General features: G+C 35.6%; 3 protein-coding genes across 3 annotated transcripts; all 3 read left to right on the forward strand.

The window, feature by feature from the left end:
• Positions 1-533: 533 nt before the first annotated feature.
• Positions 534-2,742, forward strand: LOC141609395 (ubiquitin-ribosomal protein eL40 fusion protein-like). Its single transcript, XM_074428460.1, has 4 exons — positions 534-847; positions 999-1,085; positions 1,194-1,317; positions 2,454-2,742. Exons 1-4 carry the CDS (start codon positions 745-747, stop codon positions 2,566-2,568), a joined length of 429 nt encoding a protein of 142 aa, XP_074284561.1. The 5' UTR covers positions 534-744; the 3' UTR covers positions 2,569-2,742.
• A 3,350-nt stretch (positions 2,743-6,092) lies between these two features.
• LOC141608657 (F-box/kelch-repeat protein At3g23880-like) lies at positions 6,093-7,271 on the forward strand. The gene has a single exon (XM_074427999.1). The coding sequence runs from the start codon at positions 6,093-6,095 to the stop codon at positions 7,269-7,271; it is 1,179 nt and encodes a 392-aa protein (XP_074284100.1).
• Positions 7,272-13,756: 6,485 nt separating this feature from the next.
• On the forward strand, positions 13,757-14,641 carry LOC141608658 (F-box/kelch-repeat protein At3g23880-like). Its single transcript, XM_074428000.1, has one exon. The coding sequence runs from the start codon at positions 13,757-13,759 to the stop codon at positions 14,639-14,641; it is 885 nt and encodes a 294-aa protein (XP_074284101.1).
• The last annotated feature ends 1,739 nt before the right edge of the window (positions 14,642-16,380 follow it).

Consider the following 16,380-nt stretch of genomic DNA (forward strand, 5'->3'; position numbering starts at 1 on the left):
GAGAAGAGAGGGCCATTTGAAGGTGGTATTATTTTTTTTTTTTTTTTTTTTTTGGTGTAAACCGGGGTGTCCACCCCCTCGCCGCGCGTGCTCTCACAAAGAGGTAAACGGCTGGTCAAAGAGTTTGATCCATTCCCATGGGCAGAGATCGAACCCTGACCTCATGGTTAAGGGATGAGGTGAGCAACCACCACACCAAACACATTTGGTTAAGGTGGTATTATTAAGTGACAATTGAATAATGGGTTTTTCTATCATGTGCCCATTGGGCACATGATAAAGAGCCAATTAAGGAAAATATTAAGGAGCCAATTATTGGTGTAATACTTTCCTTAATTGACTCCTTATCATGTGCCCATTGGGCACATGATAGAAAACCCAATAATAGGTCACGTTAGTCAAATTATCCTTCAAAAAATTCCTAATATAAAAAAGATAAATAAAAAAATAAGACTCCCATAAATAAAATAAATAAATAAATAAATGACCGAATAGAGGGAGTATATTATGGGTATAAATATGGAGTAACATCCTACCTAGTTAAACATTAACACGTGTAATTAGTCGAAATTTGACCTTGGCCACCACGGCTTTAATATGTAGCAATATCTTGGGGAAAGGTTTTACCCGATTTTGTGAATCTTTGGTAACCAATTTCCTTGTTTAATACTCCATACAATCACCAAAGTTTAACTATTTACCTTGCGGTCACAGCAAAAGCACAAAAACAAACGAGTAATAAAAATGAAAATATTTGTAAAAACTGTTGCCGGTAGAACCATCACTTTAGATGTTGAATCCACTCATACAATTGAAGATGTCGTAAATAAGATCCAAGAAAACGAAGGTAATTTCGATTTCTTATCGAAAGATGAAATCTGAAAATTGTTTCCCGAGCATAGACTCGGTTTTGTTTTTTGGATTATTTCAATTCACTTCATTTCAGTTTAGTATGTACCCGAGCTTGTCACATACTAATGATTTATATTCACAAATAGGTATTCCCTCGTTTCAAAATTGTTTGATTTTAGATGGAAAGCGGCTGCAAAATAGTCATACCCTAGCTAATTGTGGCATCAAGAATGGTATCTAAATTCACCAATCTCTTTATTTATTTATACAGTTAGTCTTGTATAAGGCGGTTTTTACACACTGGAATATATTATGTATGTTTTGACATAATAAATATGCAGAATCAACACTTCATCTTGAATGGCTAAGATCAGGAGGGTCTCAGTATGAATGGTGGTGGACGGCCCGGCGTAATGGCCGGGCATTGGCTCTTAAATTCCATCTAGACAAGAAGATTTGCTGCAAGTATGTCATTTATTTACTTATTAACTATGAACGATCACAAATAATTCTACAAAAGATTTAAATGATATAAAATCATGAAATTGACTTAATAATAAGAGTAAATTATCAATTACACCCACGTCAAATGCACATTTTTACATTTACTCCCACGTCAAATTTTTTTATTAAATTACACCCAAGTTAATAGCTCAGTTTACAAATTGCACCCAATATCGGAATCCGGCCACTTTTCCGTCAAAATTCAAATTTTCTGGGTAGAAAATTGATTTTAGGACATTTTTGCCCTTCCTTTCTTCTTCTTTTATGAAGCATACTTCTCATCATCTTGTTTTTTTCTCCTCATTCATTCTCTTCATTCTTCTATATCTTTCTCATTCTCTTCATTCTCATTCATTCTCATTCGATTAATGCCAAGCAATTATAATTTTCAATTCGGTTCTTCCTAAGCGCATAGTGTTGTTGATGTTGTATTGTTTGAGAGCAGTTTAGGCGATTTGTTGACGAAAATCCAGAAGACAAATCATAAACATTACAAATCTTGGTTAACACCATTAATCTTCCCTTTCCTCACCAAAACACCAAACCCAGATTGAACTAAACCATCTGGACATCTCAAAAATAACATTGGTTTAACAATTAGACCAAACTTGTGAAATTTGTGTTAATCCATAATTAAAAAGTTGTCACCTTTTTTCTCCAATTAATAATGAAGAAGTTGCTATAAACACCAATGTTTGCCCAGGAATTACGAAAGCCCCAATTTACAATGGAGAAAAAAAAACTACAAAATTCATAAGGTAAATGAATAATTAGAATAATGATCGAAGGTTTAAAGGGGGGAAATGGAGGAAAATTAAGTGAAGCTTAATGTTGATGGAGATGAATTGAAGGGAGTAGAGGCGAGAAAGGGGAAGTTCTGGTAAATGGAGGATTGAGGAAGAATAGATGCGGGGGCAAATTCGTCATTTTATAAATTTTTCTACCTGAAAATGGCATTGGGTGCAATTTATAAACGGAGGTATTAATTTGGGTGTAATTTAAAAAAAAAATTTGACGTGGGAGTAAATGTAAAAATGTGCATTTGACGTGGGTGTAATTGATAATTTACTCTAATAATAATTGGTATATGTGGTTAGATGTTATGCTCGTCTTCCTGCAAAAGCCACCAATTGTCGAAAGAAGAAATGCGGACATAGCAATCAGTTACGGGAGAAGAAGGGTTATCGTAATTGGAGGCGTATACTAAGCTAGCTTGTATATACTATCATTCGCTGGCGTCCTATCATCGTCTGTTGTTATAATTATCGTCTCATACGAAGTTTTCTATAGATTGTCAAGCTATATTGTTATGGATATGATGTCTAGGATTATCTACGAGCATCCTTGCTCCTGTATTTATTTGGAAAAGGTTATTATTCTTATTGATTTGATTCAGTTTAAAGTATTGAATAGAATCAGATAATCTAAGAGTAAATATATACGGAGTACTACTTTTAACTTTGTCATTACCTTTAGCTCAAATTTTATTGTAAGACCGTTGTTTTTTTTTTTGGAAGGAGTGCATAAATAATTAAACCCGAAAGTACAGGTACATAGGGGAGCGGCTCGATGGCCGCAACGCAGCCATCAGTACATAAACGAAGAACAAAAGGTGGTGCGGAGTCCCAATTAATACATCCATTACTAGAACTACTATCAACTAGACCGGCCTTGGCGAGAGCATCCGCAACTCCATTGGCCGACCGTTTCTCAAAGACAATCTTCAATCGGGGAGAGCTTTCCAAGAGCTCCCTACACTCAAGGATAACATTAGCAAATTGGCCACAAGGTGGAGCCTTGCTCAAAATAGAAGTAACCGCATTAAGGCAATCAGAGGCAATAATAAAACGATCCATGGACGCAAGACTGACCCTCAGACCCTCTCTAATGGCTAAGATCTCACCAACAAAGGGGTTAGGAGCAAAGAGCCGTCTAGACCAACCCCGCACCCACGAGCCCATGTCATTCCTAACCACACACCCAATACAAGCTAAGGAAAAGAGGGGAGAGAAGGCCGCATCAACGTTGATTTTAAACCAACAAAGCGGGGGAAGGCCCAACTACAAGGGTAGTAAGAGGCAGAGGTAGGACCGGGTAAGGAGGGTGGTAGGCTAGATGACAAGGCAGAGGCCCAGGACGAGGCAAGATTGGCCGTGGCACCACAGAACAAGGGGGGCGGTCTGGGGGTAGTGTCATTGAAAGTTGAATCACATCTCTGAGTCCAAAGGCGCCACAAGACAAAGGAAAAGAGAGTTGTCCAAGACGAGTTACGAGAGGTGCAATTCTCATGGATCCAAGGTTGGAGGTCAAGGGAAAAGAAGGATTGGTCAACATCAAACTGGCCCAAGACAGAGGTAGCAATACTACAGTCGCGAAGGAGGTGGATAGAGGATTCCTCCAGGGAGGGATTGGGGCACAAGAGGCAAGAAGGGGAGGGGAGGATAGTTCTTTTAAAGAGGGTTTTATTGTGTGGTAACTTGTCCGTAAGACCGTTGTTAATAAGAATAAATATAAACTATTATATTTATTCTTATTTGTTGTACGTGCGACGAGAAAAATGTGATCACTTTTTGATAAATGGTGATTCGCAAAGTGCATAAATATGAATCGGATTGGTATTTAGAGCGTTTTGCATAAATATAAATACTTATCGAGTTATCTTCCATCCTTTGATTTTACGCAACTGTTGGAAAATTCAGAATTTCCGAGTATGCTTTTAACTGTTCATTGCTTCTATATTTCTTCTGATTTGAGATGCAATTTTGATTAGTACTACGTCGTTTTTTTGACCTGTCCAACATTTTCACCCGTATAATCATTGTCGTTTTATTTAAGAATGCCTAGCTTTGAAAAGCCATACTTCGTATATCGTTGTCGTGAAAGGGTCATTGTATTATTGTATATCCAACCCTGAAAAATGAAACTAAATTTTTTCATTTTCGGTGACTAAAAGTCTAAAATTCACAAAAGGGATGCCAAGTCCGAGTACAGACGATAGTTCTCTCGCTCCACCACTAATGACCTTGTGACAAGTGAAAGTCATGGTATGCACGACCTAATTAATGAGATTAGATTGTCTTGTTCTCTATCGAATAATACAATTTTAGTACAGAGGAAAAAACTAGAGATGGGAAGGGGACGGAGACGTGGACGTGGACGTCACAGCAAGGATAAGAAAGATCCAATACAGCAAAGAGAGCTGCCATTTGATGTAATAATAATGATATTAACAAGATTGCCTATCAAATCCATTGTTCGATTCAAGTCCATTTCCAAACTCTGGTATTCTACTCTCTCTTCTCCTCGTTTCATTTTCGTCCACTTAGAATTTCCCCAACCTTCAACCACACACTCCTTGTTCATTCGATCAAATAACAAATTTCAGATTTTATCCTATGAAAATGGTGATCAAAGTACCCAAATGGATAACAAATGTGTAATTGACTGGGTCAACGAAAAGGTTGACTTCGATGTAGGCAATGAGAAAATCGCTTTGGTAGGCACTTGTAATGGGCTGGTTTGTTTAGGATCAGAATCGGGTTGTTTGTTCATTATATGGAATCCAATAACTCGCGAATTTTACAAGTACAAGGATCCTGAGATCGCTAAGTTTACTCGCGGGGACTGTAGGGTCACTTGGGGATTTGGGTATGTTTCTAGTGTTGATGATTACAAGATTGTCCGAATATGCAAAAAAGTTTTTAGTAAATCTTTCAGGGTTCATGTCTACTCGCAAAGGTTAGATAGACTGAGAAGAATCGAGAACAATGATGCTTCTCATAATTTCTCCGGTTTGAGAATTGCTGAGCACTTACATAGACCAGGGGTGTTGTTTAATGAAACTCTGTATTGGATGGGTGGCGTGCCACCCATGATTTATCAGTTTCGAAGGAAAATTTTTTCTTTCGACTTAGCTTCAGAGATGTTCGACATGTTTCCTCACCTTGAGGTGGGAACACCTTCGCCATATACAAGTAATGTAAATAACGATGAATGTTTTGATGTGTTGTTATGTGTCGTAAATGGTTGCTTATCTAAGTATGGTAGATCCGTCAAAACTGGTGAAGGAATTCTAACTTTATTGAAAGGTCCCGGAGAGACTGAAGAAATCATTCTTCCTAGGAATTTGGTTGGCTCGATGCTTTACGACAATTTAATCGGATTCACCGGAGGTAACAAGGTATTTATACAATATTGTGGTAGTTATAATGCACCATGTTTAGGGGCTATCGATATGACTTCACAACCTTTAAAGCACACACGATTGATGATCCTTGAAGCAGAAACGAAAATCGTTAGTTATTGTGCAAGTCTTGTGTCACCTAATGTTTTGAGGATCTCCACTAACGGGGATTCGAACCTCTAAACTTTACATCTTGTTTTCGGTTTCGTGTGGTGGAAGACGCAGTTATCCTATTTAATTAAGCATTTTTTGATTTTTTTTTTTTCAGGAAATCTATTATGAGAAATATTTACAAAAATGAATATATTGACATGTGAGATTACTTGTAGTCCCTGTGTCTTTGAAAAAGTCGTGGCATATTTCACCTAATGAGCTTATTCTCCGATTAGTACTAAATTATTACGAGTATTTTTTTTTATAAAATAACACACGACGAAAACTTCAAAGTAATGCATGAATGAGTCATCAAGAGTGGTACTCAACAATTAACCAACAAAAAAATTGATATATAATCAACTTCATCAGACGACTTTTTTCACAAACTAAAATTAAAATGGGAGACAAAGAGCCAAATAATAATAATAAGGAGCAGGTGATGATTGAGCCACAAAGCTGTTTCTTCGATGATCTGATTATTGAAGAAATACTTACAAGATTGCCCATTAAATCAATTCTTCGATTTAAGTCAGTTTCAAAACAATGGTACACTACTCTGTCTTCTTCCAATTTCGCCAATGCTCACCTTATCAAATCTCCGTTTTCTCACCCTTCTGCTCCTATAGAGACCTTGTTTATCAAATGTGGTAACAATTTCTACCTTTCCTTATGTGACGATGATCAAATTTCTGGTAATTTTCAAGATAATTTAGTTAAACTAGACGTTGACTTTGCCAACGACGAAAATTTTTGTCTACTCACTGGGTGCTGCAATGGGTTGATTTGCTTAACCCTTGGTCGTGACAAGTACTTCATTATATGGAACCCGGCTACCCGCAAAGCGCACAAATATGAGTCAGATGGTTTTTCAAATCATGTTAACTTTTCAGATTGGCCTACTTTAGATGTTGTTCTTGGATTTGGGTATGCATCTTCTGTTGATGACTATAAATATGTCCGAATTGTGACTAGGTGTCGTAGAAAAGAAAAATGTAATATTGTTCATATTTTCTCTCTTAGGGAAAAAAAGTGGAGAAAAATTGATTTTGATCACGATGATGATCATCTCATTCCTATAGGAGAAGCAGTGCTAGTTAAAGAAAAACTATATATGATTGCTGTTGCCGGAATTTATTGTGAGCGTGTCGTCATTGTTAGCTTTGATTTGGGACTAGAGAAGTTTGAAATAACTAAGTTCAACATACGACGAGATGATTTTTTAGGAGTCATGGGAGGATGTTTGAGCATAAATCGTTATAAAGGTAAAAATGATAGGTTCATGCACATACATGAATCTCCTACAACAATGAAATCTATTTGTCTTCCAAAGGGATTGCGCTTGGACAAATTCTCTAAAATGATCGGATTTACAAGGACTGGTAAGTTGTTTGTGACGGCTACAATTATTGATGACTTCAAGAATTGGAAGACTAGAAAGATATTGGGGTTGGTTGATACATGTACAAAACCTATGGAATACTCGATGCTTATGATTGCCGATGAAGGGGTTAACATTGCACGATATGTTCCAAGCCTTGTGTCGCCTTTTCCAATTGAGGAGCTGTCTGAGGCATAAAGATAGTAGAAAGTACATTTTCCTTATGATTAACCCATTGTTCGCTTGCTCTTTGCTTTGTATGTTTTAATTTTTAAGGCATTGTGATTTATGCACCGGTCTACGTGGTCGTACTATCTTATTATGTTCGCTCAGATGCATAATATTTCCAAATGTTATATACACCCGTCACCCCGCGTGTAGTCGTGTGATACTGGACATAATTAAATCTTCAACCGATAAGCTTGGTTTACTATGACTTTGATGTTTAATTATTAAACCGATACCCTTTGCAATCTTGTGACAGGTCAAGTACTACTCTTGTGGATATTATCCATCACAAGGAAGACTTACTGAAATAATGGCACACATTATCTAACGAGCTTTGTATTAAATTATCATCTTTACACAATCTTGCGAAGGTTATGCTGATGAAACATGTTTAGGGGATGTCTGCGAGGTTATATATATAACCTCGCAGACATCCCCTGCGGCCCTAAAATAATGTAACCCGAGAAATACAACCCTAAAATAATGTAAACCAATTAACACAACTTGGAAAAGGCAAGATTCCAACTTGTCCATAATGTACTTATTTTCCACATAATAAAGGAAAATAGCATATTGTTCACAAAATAATACATTGAAAACTTCAAAGTAATGCTTAACAATCAACACGTAACCAACAGAGATGGAATGTCAAAACAAGGATGACAAACATCCAATACAACAAATAGAGCTACCATATGATTTAATAAATGAGTCGATATTAACAAGATTGCCTATCAAATCCATTGTTCGATTCAAATCCATTTCCAACCTCTGGTATTCTACTCTCTCTTCTTCTCATTTCGCTTTAGCATAGTTGAAATTTCACCACCCTTCAACCACAGAATCCTTACTCATTCGAAATGGCAACAAATTCCAAATTATGTCTTACGAAAATGGCGAAATTGACTTGGTCAACCTAAAGGTTGACTTTGATGTAGGTGATGAGGAAATGGTTTTGGTGGGCACTTGTAATGGGTTGGTTTGTTTAGGATCGAATTCTGGTCGTTTGTGCATTGTATGGAATCCAATAACCCGCGAATTTTGCAAATGCTTGGAAACTGAAATCTCTAACTCTTTTGGACCAAAATGTTTCGTCTATTGGGGATTTGTGTTGGTAATTTAAGTGTAATTACCGGTTCATTTTAGCGTACTCAGGTTTGGTTCGTAGATGGGTAAGTTCGTTATAATATAATGTAAGTTCGGGTAGTACGGAGTGTACACTTGCATAATTATTTATGAATTTACGGAATAGTTTTCATTTGAACAACTATGACAGGGGAGCTTCGGGGCAATGCCCGGGAAACTTTGATGGGTTTTAATTCCCACAATAGACATTTAATATGTCGGAATTTGTGAAAAGTTACTACTCTTCACAAATACATCCCCCTACACCTTTTCATATCTATATAAATAGAATGGGGTTGAAGATGTTTGGAATATAGACAATCTCATCTTCTGCATCATTGAACAATCTAACAATCTACTCAAAAATACTTCTTAATTATATCTCTGTATTCTGTGCCGAATACAGAGGGTCACCGTCTTATCTCAATAGAAAGTTTGATACAACCCAGGCACTAAAGTAAGGGTCGAATTGTTCTATTAGGAAAGCATAGCGATTCGGTGCGGTGTTATTATTGTCAATTCCTGTTTCGTGCATACTCAATATCTAACATTCTAATAGAACAATTACAAAAATTTTCAGGATGATGAATGTTAAGGAAATGACAATAAAAAATAAATCTGAAAGTGTTTTATGTTTTAAGTACTCAATGCCCCGAACTGGAATCAGTACGGCGGAGTCTGATATCCGATTCGTGACGATGAGAATATCTTACATCGTCTGTGGCTTGCGGAATTTTGGCAAAGTCTGACTTATCGACCGGTACATAAAGATGCTTTGTTGAAACTTGAAAGTGGGATTCGTGAACATTAATTATGAGGATTACAATGGTGGTTCTATTGATGTTGGCCAAACAAATTATATATGTGGAAATATCAAGTAACAGATAAGTAATCTAAAATTAATACTTATGCTTTAATTGTTTTATCATCATCACCATGTGATTGTGGTGGCTTTTATTAATTGTCTTGAATGATTGTCTTCAAAAGTCTCTTTTATGGTAAGCATTTTGGATATTAATCTGTATATAAGACGATACTGATATGGAAAACAGGGTGTTTTGGTTGCGGGTTGGTAAAGATTAGAATGGGTAGTATATATACACACTGTTGTCAAGATATGTGTTTATGGGATAATGCGTGTGTATGTTGATGATGAGGAATCACTTTGCAATTTTGTTGATCTTCTTTGAAGTTACTCAAAATTGTTTTATTGAAGTAATGTATCTTGGACCACTGGTAAATTTTGGTGAAGAAATGTAAAGCGGTTGGCAATCATATTGCGAAGCATACCCACAGATAAGTAAATTATTATATCATACATTAGAGTATATGGTTTTTAAATTCTTTTGTATGATGAGTAACTTTCTGCCTACAATTGTTGAGTATCATGCATGGGTGGTTATTATAAAGAGGTTAATGCATAAAAAACGTATGTTAACGATGAAGTCAATGAGTAATAACATGGAAACACTAATGATGATGAATGCATGATTTTTTTTGACGAGCTTGTTTCATTGGTGCCAGTCTACCAGTTTATTCATATATATTTGATCGATATGTAATAATAGTGTCAGATTTATAATACATAGATATATTTATTCTATGCTTATACACTATTGTTATTTTCGTATGGATTTTATTATACGGTGTAGTATAATAATGTATGAAAACGAGTTCTATAGAGTGGGAATTAGTGTATTATATATGTCTCTTGAATATGATATACGGAAATGTGGATATTGAGCGGCAACATATGGGTGTACATATGTGGCTTGATGACATGGTGTATTGATTGTTCTAGAGCTATACTGTGAACCGGTATTTTGTTTCTCAGGTAGCTCCACACTTATAGGGTAATAAATATTCAAGTTATTAAATCTCACATTGGATATTAATGTGAAAGGCACTTGTAATGGAATATTTATGAGTGATATTACTTGATCGAAGTAAATTTATTTGTTGATTTAATATTGTTCATGACCTTGTCTCGGTTAACATAATAAAAACATTTTGTCCACTATGAACATATGGATTACTGTCTGTATGTGTGATGATGTTTATCTTTTAATGCATATAATTGGTTAAACGGGTAACAAATGTTTGTTTGAATATGTCATTACAAGTTTAATCAATGATGTTTGTTACATAAAGCTAGAGAACATTTTGAATATTAATAATGATGATTATTTCTTTTGTTTATCATGTCCTCGGTTGTCATGCTTGGATTTTATTGATCAGATTTGGTTGATGGTAAACATGGTGAAATTATTGAATCATGGAGGTTTAACCATGTGATAATACAATCGATACCATTGTATGTAAAACTTTTGACATGTATGGTAATGAAGCAATTTTTTTTGTTGTAGGATTAATGACGAGTCGATTTTTGGTATAGACTAAGATGATTTACCTTGTAAAAGGTAGTTTTCTTATCGTGTTCTTTTATGAAGGACATAGGGGAGGTACTATGAATCTTGGCATTAGGATCAAGGGTGAGAATATGATTATTATTATTCTCCGGTTAATACTCCCAAGGGTCGAGTATGTCTCTTTTATTCTATAGTGATAGTGGAGTCATTACTCTGGTTTTCACAAGGGCTTAATTATTGCGGTTTGACAAGTTGAGTAAGTGTACAAGTATAACTAGAACTTATCCTTGGCAAGCTATTAAGCAAGTGTGACAATGTATAAAGTAAACCATGAATTATGGTTTGTCCTATGTCATTTTTCTTCGGTTTTAGAGGGATATTTTTGCAAATTGAAGTACCAAATGTAGAAGGTGATTTTCTACTAGTGGTAGTGTATTTTACTTGGAAAAGTACCATGAATATATGGATTTCCATAAGCAAATTTGCATTATGAGTCTGACATTGGAGTTGGTATGCGTAGTGTAAGCATAGCCGGTTAAGGCTAAGTAGCTAAGCAAATTAATTAATCTACGGTATTACTTAAACGTATTAGACCAATTTCATCCATGATTCTTTGATAGTGAATAACGGTGCACCGGCGTGTTTGCTATAACACGGTTTATGGACTATCATAAATGGGGATGATCTTGGTTGTCTTTTGTGAGATCTCATTTTTAGCTGATCACTTTGCATAAAGGATCAATTAGGGACTTGGTTATAAAGTCGGTTAACGGGATGGGTTTAAAACTCGTATAAGATCCTTGGCGATAGGATACCCAATTCCCCTCTAATACAATGTTAGAGGCTGAATTCAATGTGGAAGGCCTATTGTTAAAAGATTGAAGCACACAATAATTTATATCCCGAGGTGTGTGCTTAGACTTGCATGTTGTAAGGTTGATCTTTTGAAAAAGTGTGTTTGCAAGGACACGATGAAAAGAATCAACCTATATGAACATGAAGTACAGCCGCTTCAAGGGAGTATGGGTTTGACTCCTGATATGTTCATGAATAGATATGGGACACTAGGCTTGAAAATAAGTGTCGGTTTCGTAATTTTAGAAGTAAATTAATTTATGTGTGAGTTATCTTCATGTATTCAAAATGGGTAGAAAGGGTTCAATGCTAAGTCACACCCCGATACTCGAATATTTGGAATGTGTAATTTCACTAAGTGGAAATTCAATCTTCGTGACATTTTCATTTATGCATAAATTGGTATGTTTGTTAACTTATTTAAAATATTGGATTACGCTTAAATGGGGGAGGAATGTTGGTAATTTAAGTGTAATTACCGGTTCATTTTAGCGTACTCAGGTTTGGTTCGTAGATGGGTAAGTTCGTTATAATATAATGTAAGTTCGGGTAGTACGGAGTGTACACTTGCATAATTATTTATGAATTTACGGAATAGTTTTCATTTGAACAACTATGACAGGGGAGCTTCGGGGCAATGCCCGGGAAACTTTGATGGGTTTTAATTCCCACAATAGACATTTAATATGTCGGAATTTGTGAAAAGTTACTACTCTTCACAAATACATCCCCCTACACCTTTTCATATCTATATAAATAGAATGGGGTTGAAGATGTTTGGAATATAGACAATCTCATCTTCTGCATCATTGAACAATCTAACAATCTACTCAAAAATACTTCTTAATTATATCTCTGTATTCTGTGCCGAATACAGAGGGTCACCGTCTTATCTCAATAGAAAGTTTGATACAACCCAGGCACTAAAGTAAGGGTCGAATTGTTCTATTAGGAAAGCATAGCGATTCGGTGCGGTGTTATTATTGTCAATTCCTGTTTCGTGCATACTCAATATCTAACAATTTGGGTATGTTTCTACCATTGATGACTACAAGATTGTTCGGATATGTATGGATTTGTCTACACATTATTTAACAGGTCACGTCTACGGTCTACTCGATAAGGTTAGATACTCAGGTCAAAAGCAGACCATTGTCATATGTTACGTCTGATAACATGTTATTTGTCGTAAATGGGTGCTTATCTACGTATGGTACATGTCTTAGAGATGATGATCGTAATATTTTTACTATTTTGAAAAGCCGAGAGGTGACTGAACAAATCATTGTTCCTATGAATGTGACTGAGTCGATGCATTATGGAGGAAATTTAATCGGGTTCACTCGAAGGGACAAGATCTTTACACAATATTCGGATTGTTTAGGGGTTATAGATCTAAGTCTACATCCTTTGAATATCAAAGCATTGATCGATGAAGCTTAAAAGAAAGGGGATAACTGAAATTGTGCAAGTCTTATTTCACCTAAATATTCGTGTTATAAGTATGTTCAAGGATGAGGATTCGAACATGTTTACCACCGTCTTACAGAAATTGTGACCGATTCCGACGTCTAAACTCTTATCTTTTACTTTTCTTTCGTCTTATTGTACCTTGATTTTGTTTTTGTAAATTCTACTCCAACATTATTGTGAATATTTATACGAGTTATGCGTTTTTATAGTCTTACTTTCGCATTTTTTTACATGCCCTTGCAATTTGTATTTGTTTGCAGTCGATCGTCACTTAGAATAATTTTTGGTTTAAATAAGCGTAATATGTCGTGGGTTAGGAATATTCTGCTCTATTTTTTTTATAAGTATTTTTTAATCAATTACTCCCTAAAAAAAAGAAGTTCCTAACCATAGGAATTCCTAATTGGTTAAGAAACATAATTAAATTATAGTTTTGTTAAACAGATGCGGAATAAGTAAAGAAAACGAATTATTTTTCTTAATATATATATGTATATATGGTGGTAACCCTAAATAACATTAAAAATTTTAGTTTTTATGAATAAACTCTAGCACAATATCAATCACCCCGCCCTCGTCTCTTTACTTCGTTAATTGCTCCCCTTTAGAATTTACAGTTGAAGATCGTAGAATATGGGAGACAAACATCCAACTAATGCTACGAAGGAACGAATTACTGACCAACAACCCTACCTCTCTGATGATTTTATTATCGAAGAAATTCTTACAAGATTGCCCGTTAAATCCGTTCTTAGATTTAAATCAGTTTCCAAACAATGGTATTCTGCTCTTTCTTCTTCCGAATTTGCCAATGCCCACCATATCAAATCACTCTTTTTTCACCGTTCTGCTCCTATTAACACCTTGTTTATCAAATATCTTAAGAGTTATTACCTAGTTTCTTTTGATGATGATGATCAAATTTCGGGTAATTTTGAAGATAATATGTTTAAACTAGACGTAGACTTTGGCATCGAGAACGAAGAATATCTTCAATTTATAGGATGCTCCAATGGGTTGATTTGTTTAACTATATTTTCTCACCCGACCTTTTTTTCTAAATCTGATGATAGTTACTTAATTTTATGGAACCCGGCTACTCGTAAGTTGCACAAATATGAGTCTGATTGTTATTTAAAGCATATGGATGATGATGGTCGTAGAGCGTTTGTAGCTCGTGGATTTGGGTATGCATCGTCTGTCGATGATTATAAATATGTTCGAATTTTGAGTGGAAATAAACGAAATACCATTATTGTTCATATCTTCTCTGTTAGAGAAAACAAGTGGAGAAAAATTGATTTTGATTGTGATTTTGATCCTCAAGGAAGAGCAATGCTTATTGATGAAAAATTGTACTGGGAATCTTTGAGGTTGAGCGGGGATAGTATTGTAATTGGTAGTTTCGATTTGGAGGTTGAGCGGTTTGAAATACATGAGTTCAACTTGGAAGACCCGGACTTCTTCTTCGATACCTTCAATTCGAGTTATGGGAGACTGTTTGAGCAAGTTGGTTAATAGTAGGACAAATAGAAGTGACACGTTAATGCACATATTGGAATCGCCTACAAGAAGTAAGTCTATTTGTCTGCCAAAGGGGTTGCTTTTAGACAAAAGCTCTCAAATGATCGGGTTTACAAAGACTGGTAAGATTTTTGTGACGGGAGGATTCAGGAGTGATGTGGCAAGGGATGACCGAAGTAATTACCAGAGTGCATTGCAGTTACTTGACATAGGTAGAAAACCCATGCAACACTCGGTACTCAAGAATTTCAATGGGTTGGTTAATATCGCAAAATATGTTCCAAGCTTTGCTTCGCCTTGCCCTATTGAGTTGTCCAAGACATAGGGAGACGGTATATTATTTGTGTTATCATGGTCAACACATTGTTTGTTGGCTTCTTGTCCGGTCTCTTTTGAAGGCAGGGTATGTTCTACCGAAAACCAAGTCGTCTCTAGAAACCATACAGCGATACTTATTCATCATCAGTTGCACTAAATCTCAGCTTAGTTATTAGATTGCCATGTACAAGAATTTATGTTTGTCTATGAGATCGTTATGCACTTTGCTTTGTCCGATGAAATTCTCCGAGTCCTGACTATATATATGTGCAAGTCTTATTTCACTTAAGGTTCTTGTTACAAGAATAGCGGGGTACGAGGATTTGAACATTTAACTTTCGTTCCTTTTTTTTTTTTTTTTTTTTTTTTAATGTCTTGGTAGACCATGATTTTATGTTATTACGAGTAGTTTATTTTCGCAATCCCCCTATATACTAAAAAGAATAGGAAAAGCTTCAAGTTTTCCTGCCTAAAACACATTTCCTATTTTGATAAAATCTCTTATTTATTTTCCTCCCCTTATTTAAAATTTGTCTCTAAGGTTTTTGTGATAAAAAATACGTTCTTTCTATACTAAATCGTACCTAAAAGATATGCTAATAAAAAAATTTATAAACAATTTCATTAATTTTGTTTAAAAATATGGGTGTTGCTTTTTCACATACGGGGTTTACTCTTTCACATACATTTTTTCATAAAGTTTCCATACTATACCCTTTTCTAAATCTAAACAAATTAGCTTTTACATATACTTTCTCCCTAAAATTAAAACAAAATTGTTCTACAAACATAACAATGGATTACATTTTTTCAACTTCTTCAATTAGAGAAGTAATTAATTTATTTACAATTATTAAAAATTTGCTTAGTAATTATTTTGAATCATAATTAGGGTTTAAAATATATAATTCAAGTTTTTCAATTAGGTTGATGGTGATTGTAGGGGATAACGGTGATCTGCTCTCGATGAGGACGACGGTGGTCAGCGGAAATGTGAGACGTCATTAGTCGGCTTGATCTTGGGACGCCGGTGGTCGGCCTGAGATAAGGCAGTTCCGAGGTGAGGAGAATCGCAGAGGAAGGGGGACGCTGGCAGTTGCAGAGGGCGGGAGTGCGGCGCAGTGGCAGAATGACAGAGGTCGGTTGACGTGAGTGAGGGTTGCCGGCGAATGGACTGACCGGAGGTGGTGAACGAAGGTGAGTGTTGGTGATTTAATGGTGAAAGGAGATCAGGGAAGGGAGACAAGAAAAATTGCAAAAATGACAAGGTTAAAACTGTAAATGATGTATGTGAAAGAGTAAACTCCGTATGTGAAAAAGCAATACCGAAAAATATAGACATTTCATGACATTACTCAATTTTTGGATTAGTTTTATAGTTATTTTTTTTTTTAAATAATAACTTTATGCATTCA

Source organism: Silene latifolia, chromosome 10, assembly GCF_048544455.1.
Source record: "Silene latifolia isolate original U9 population chromosome 10, ASM4854445v1, whole genome shotgun sequence".
Classification (NCBI taxonomy): domain Eukaryota; kingdom Viridiplantae; phylum Streptophyta; class Magnoliopsida; order Caryophyllales; family Caryophyllaceae; genus Silene; species Silene latifolia.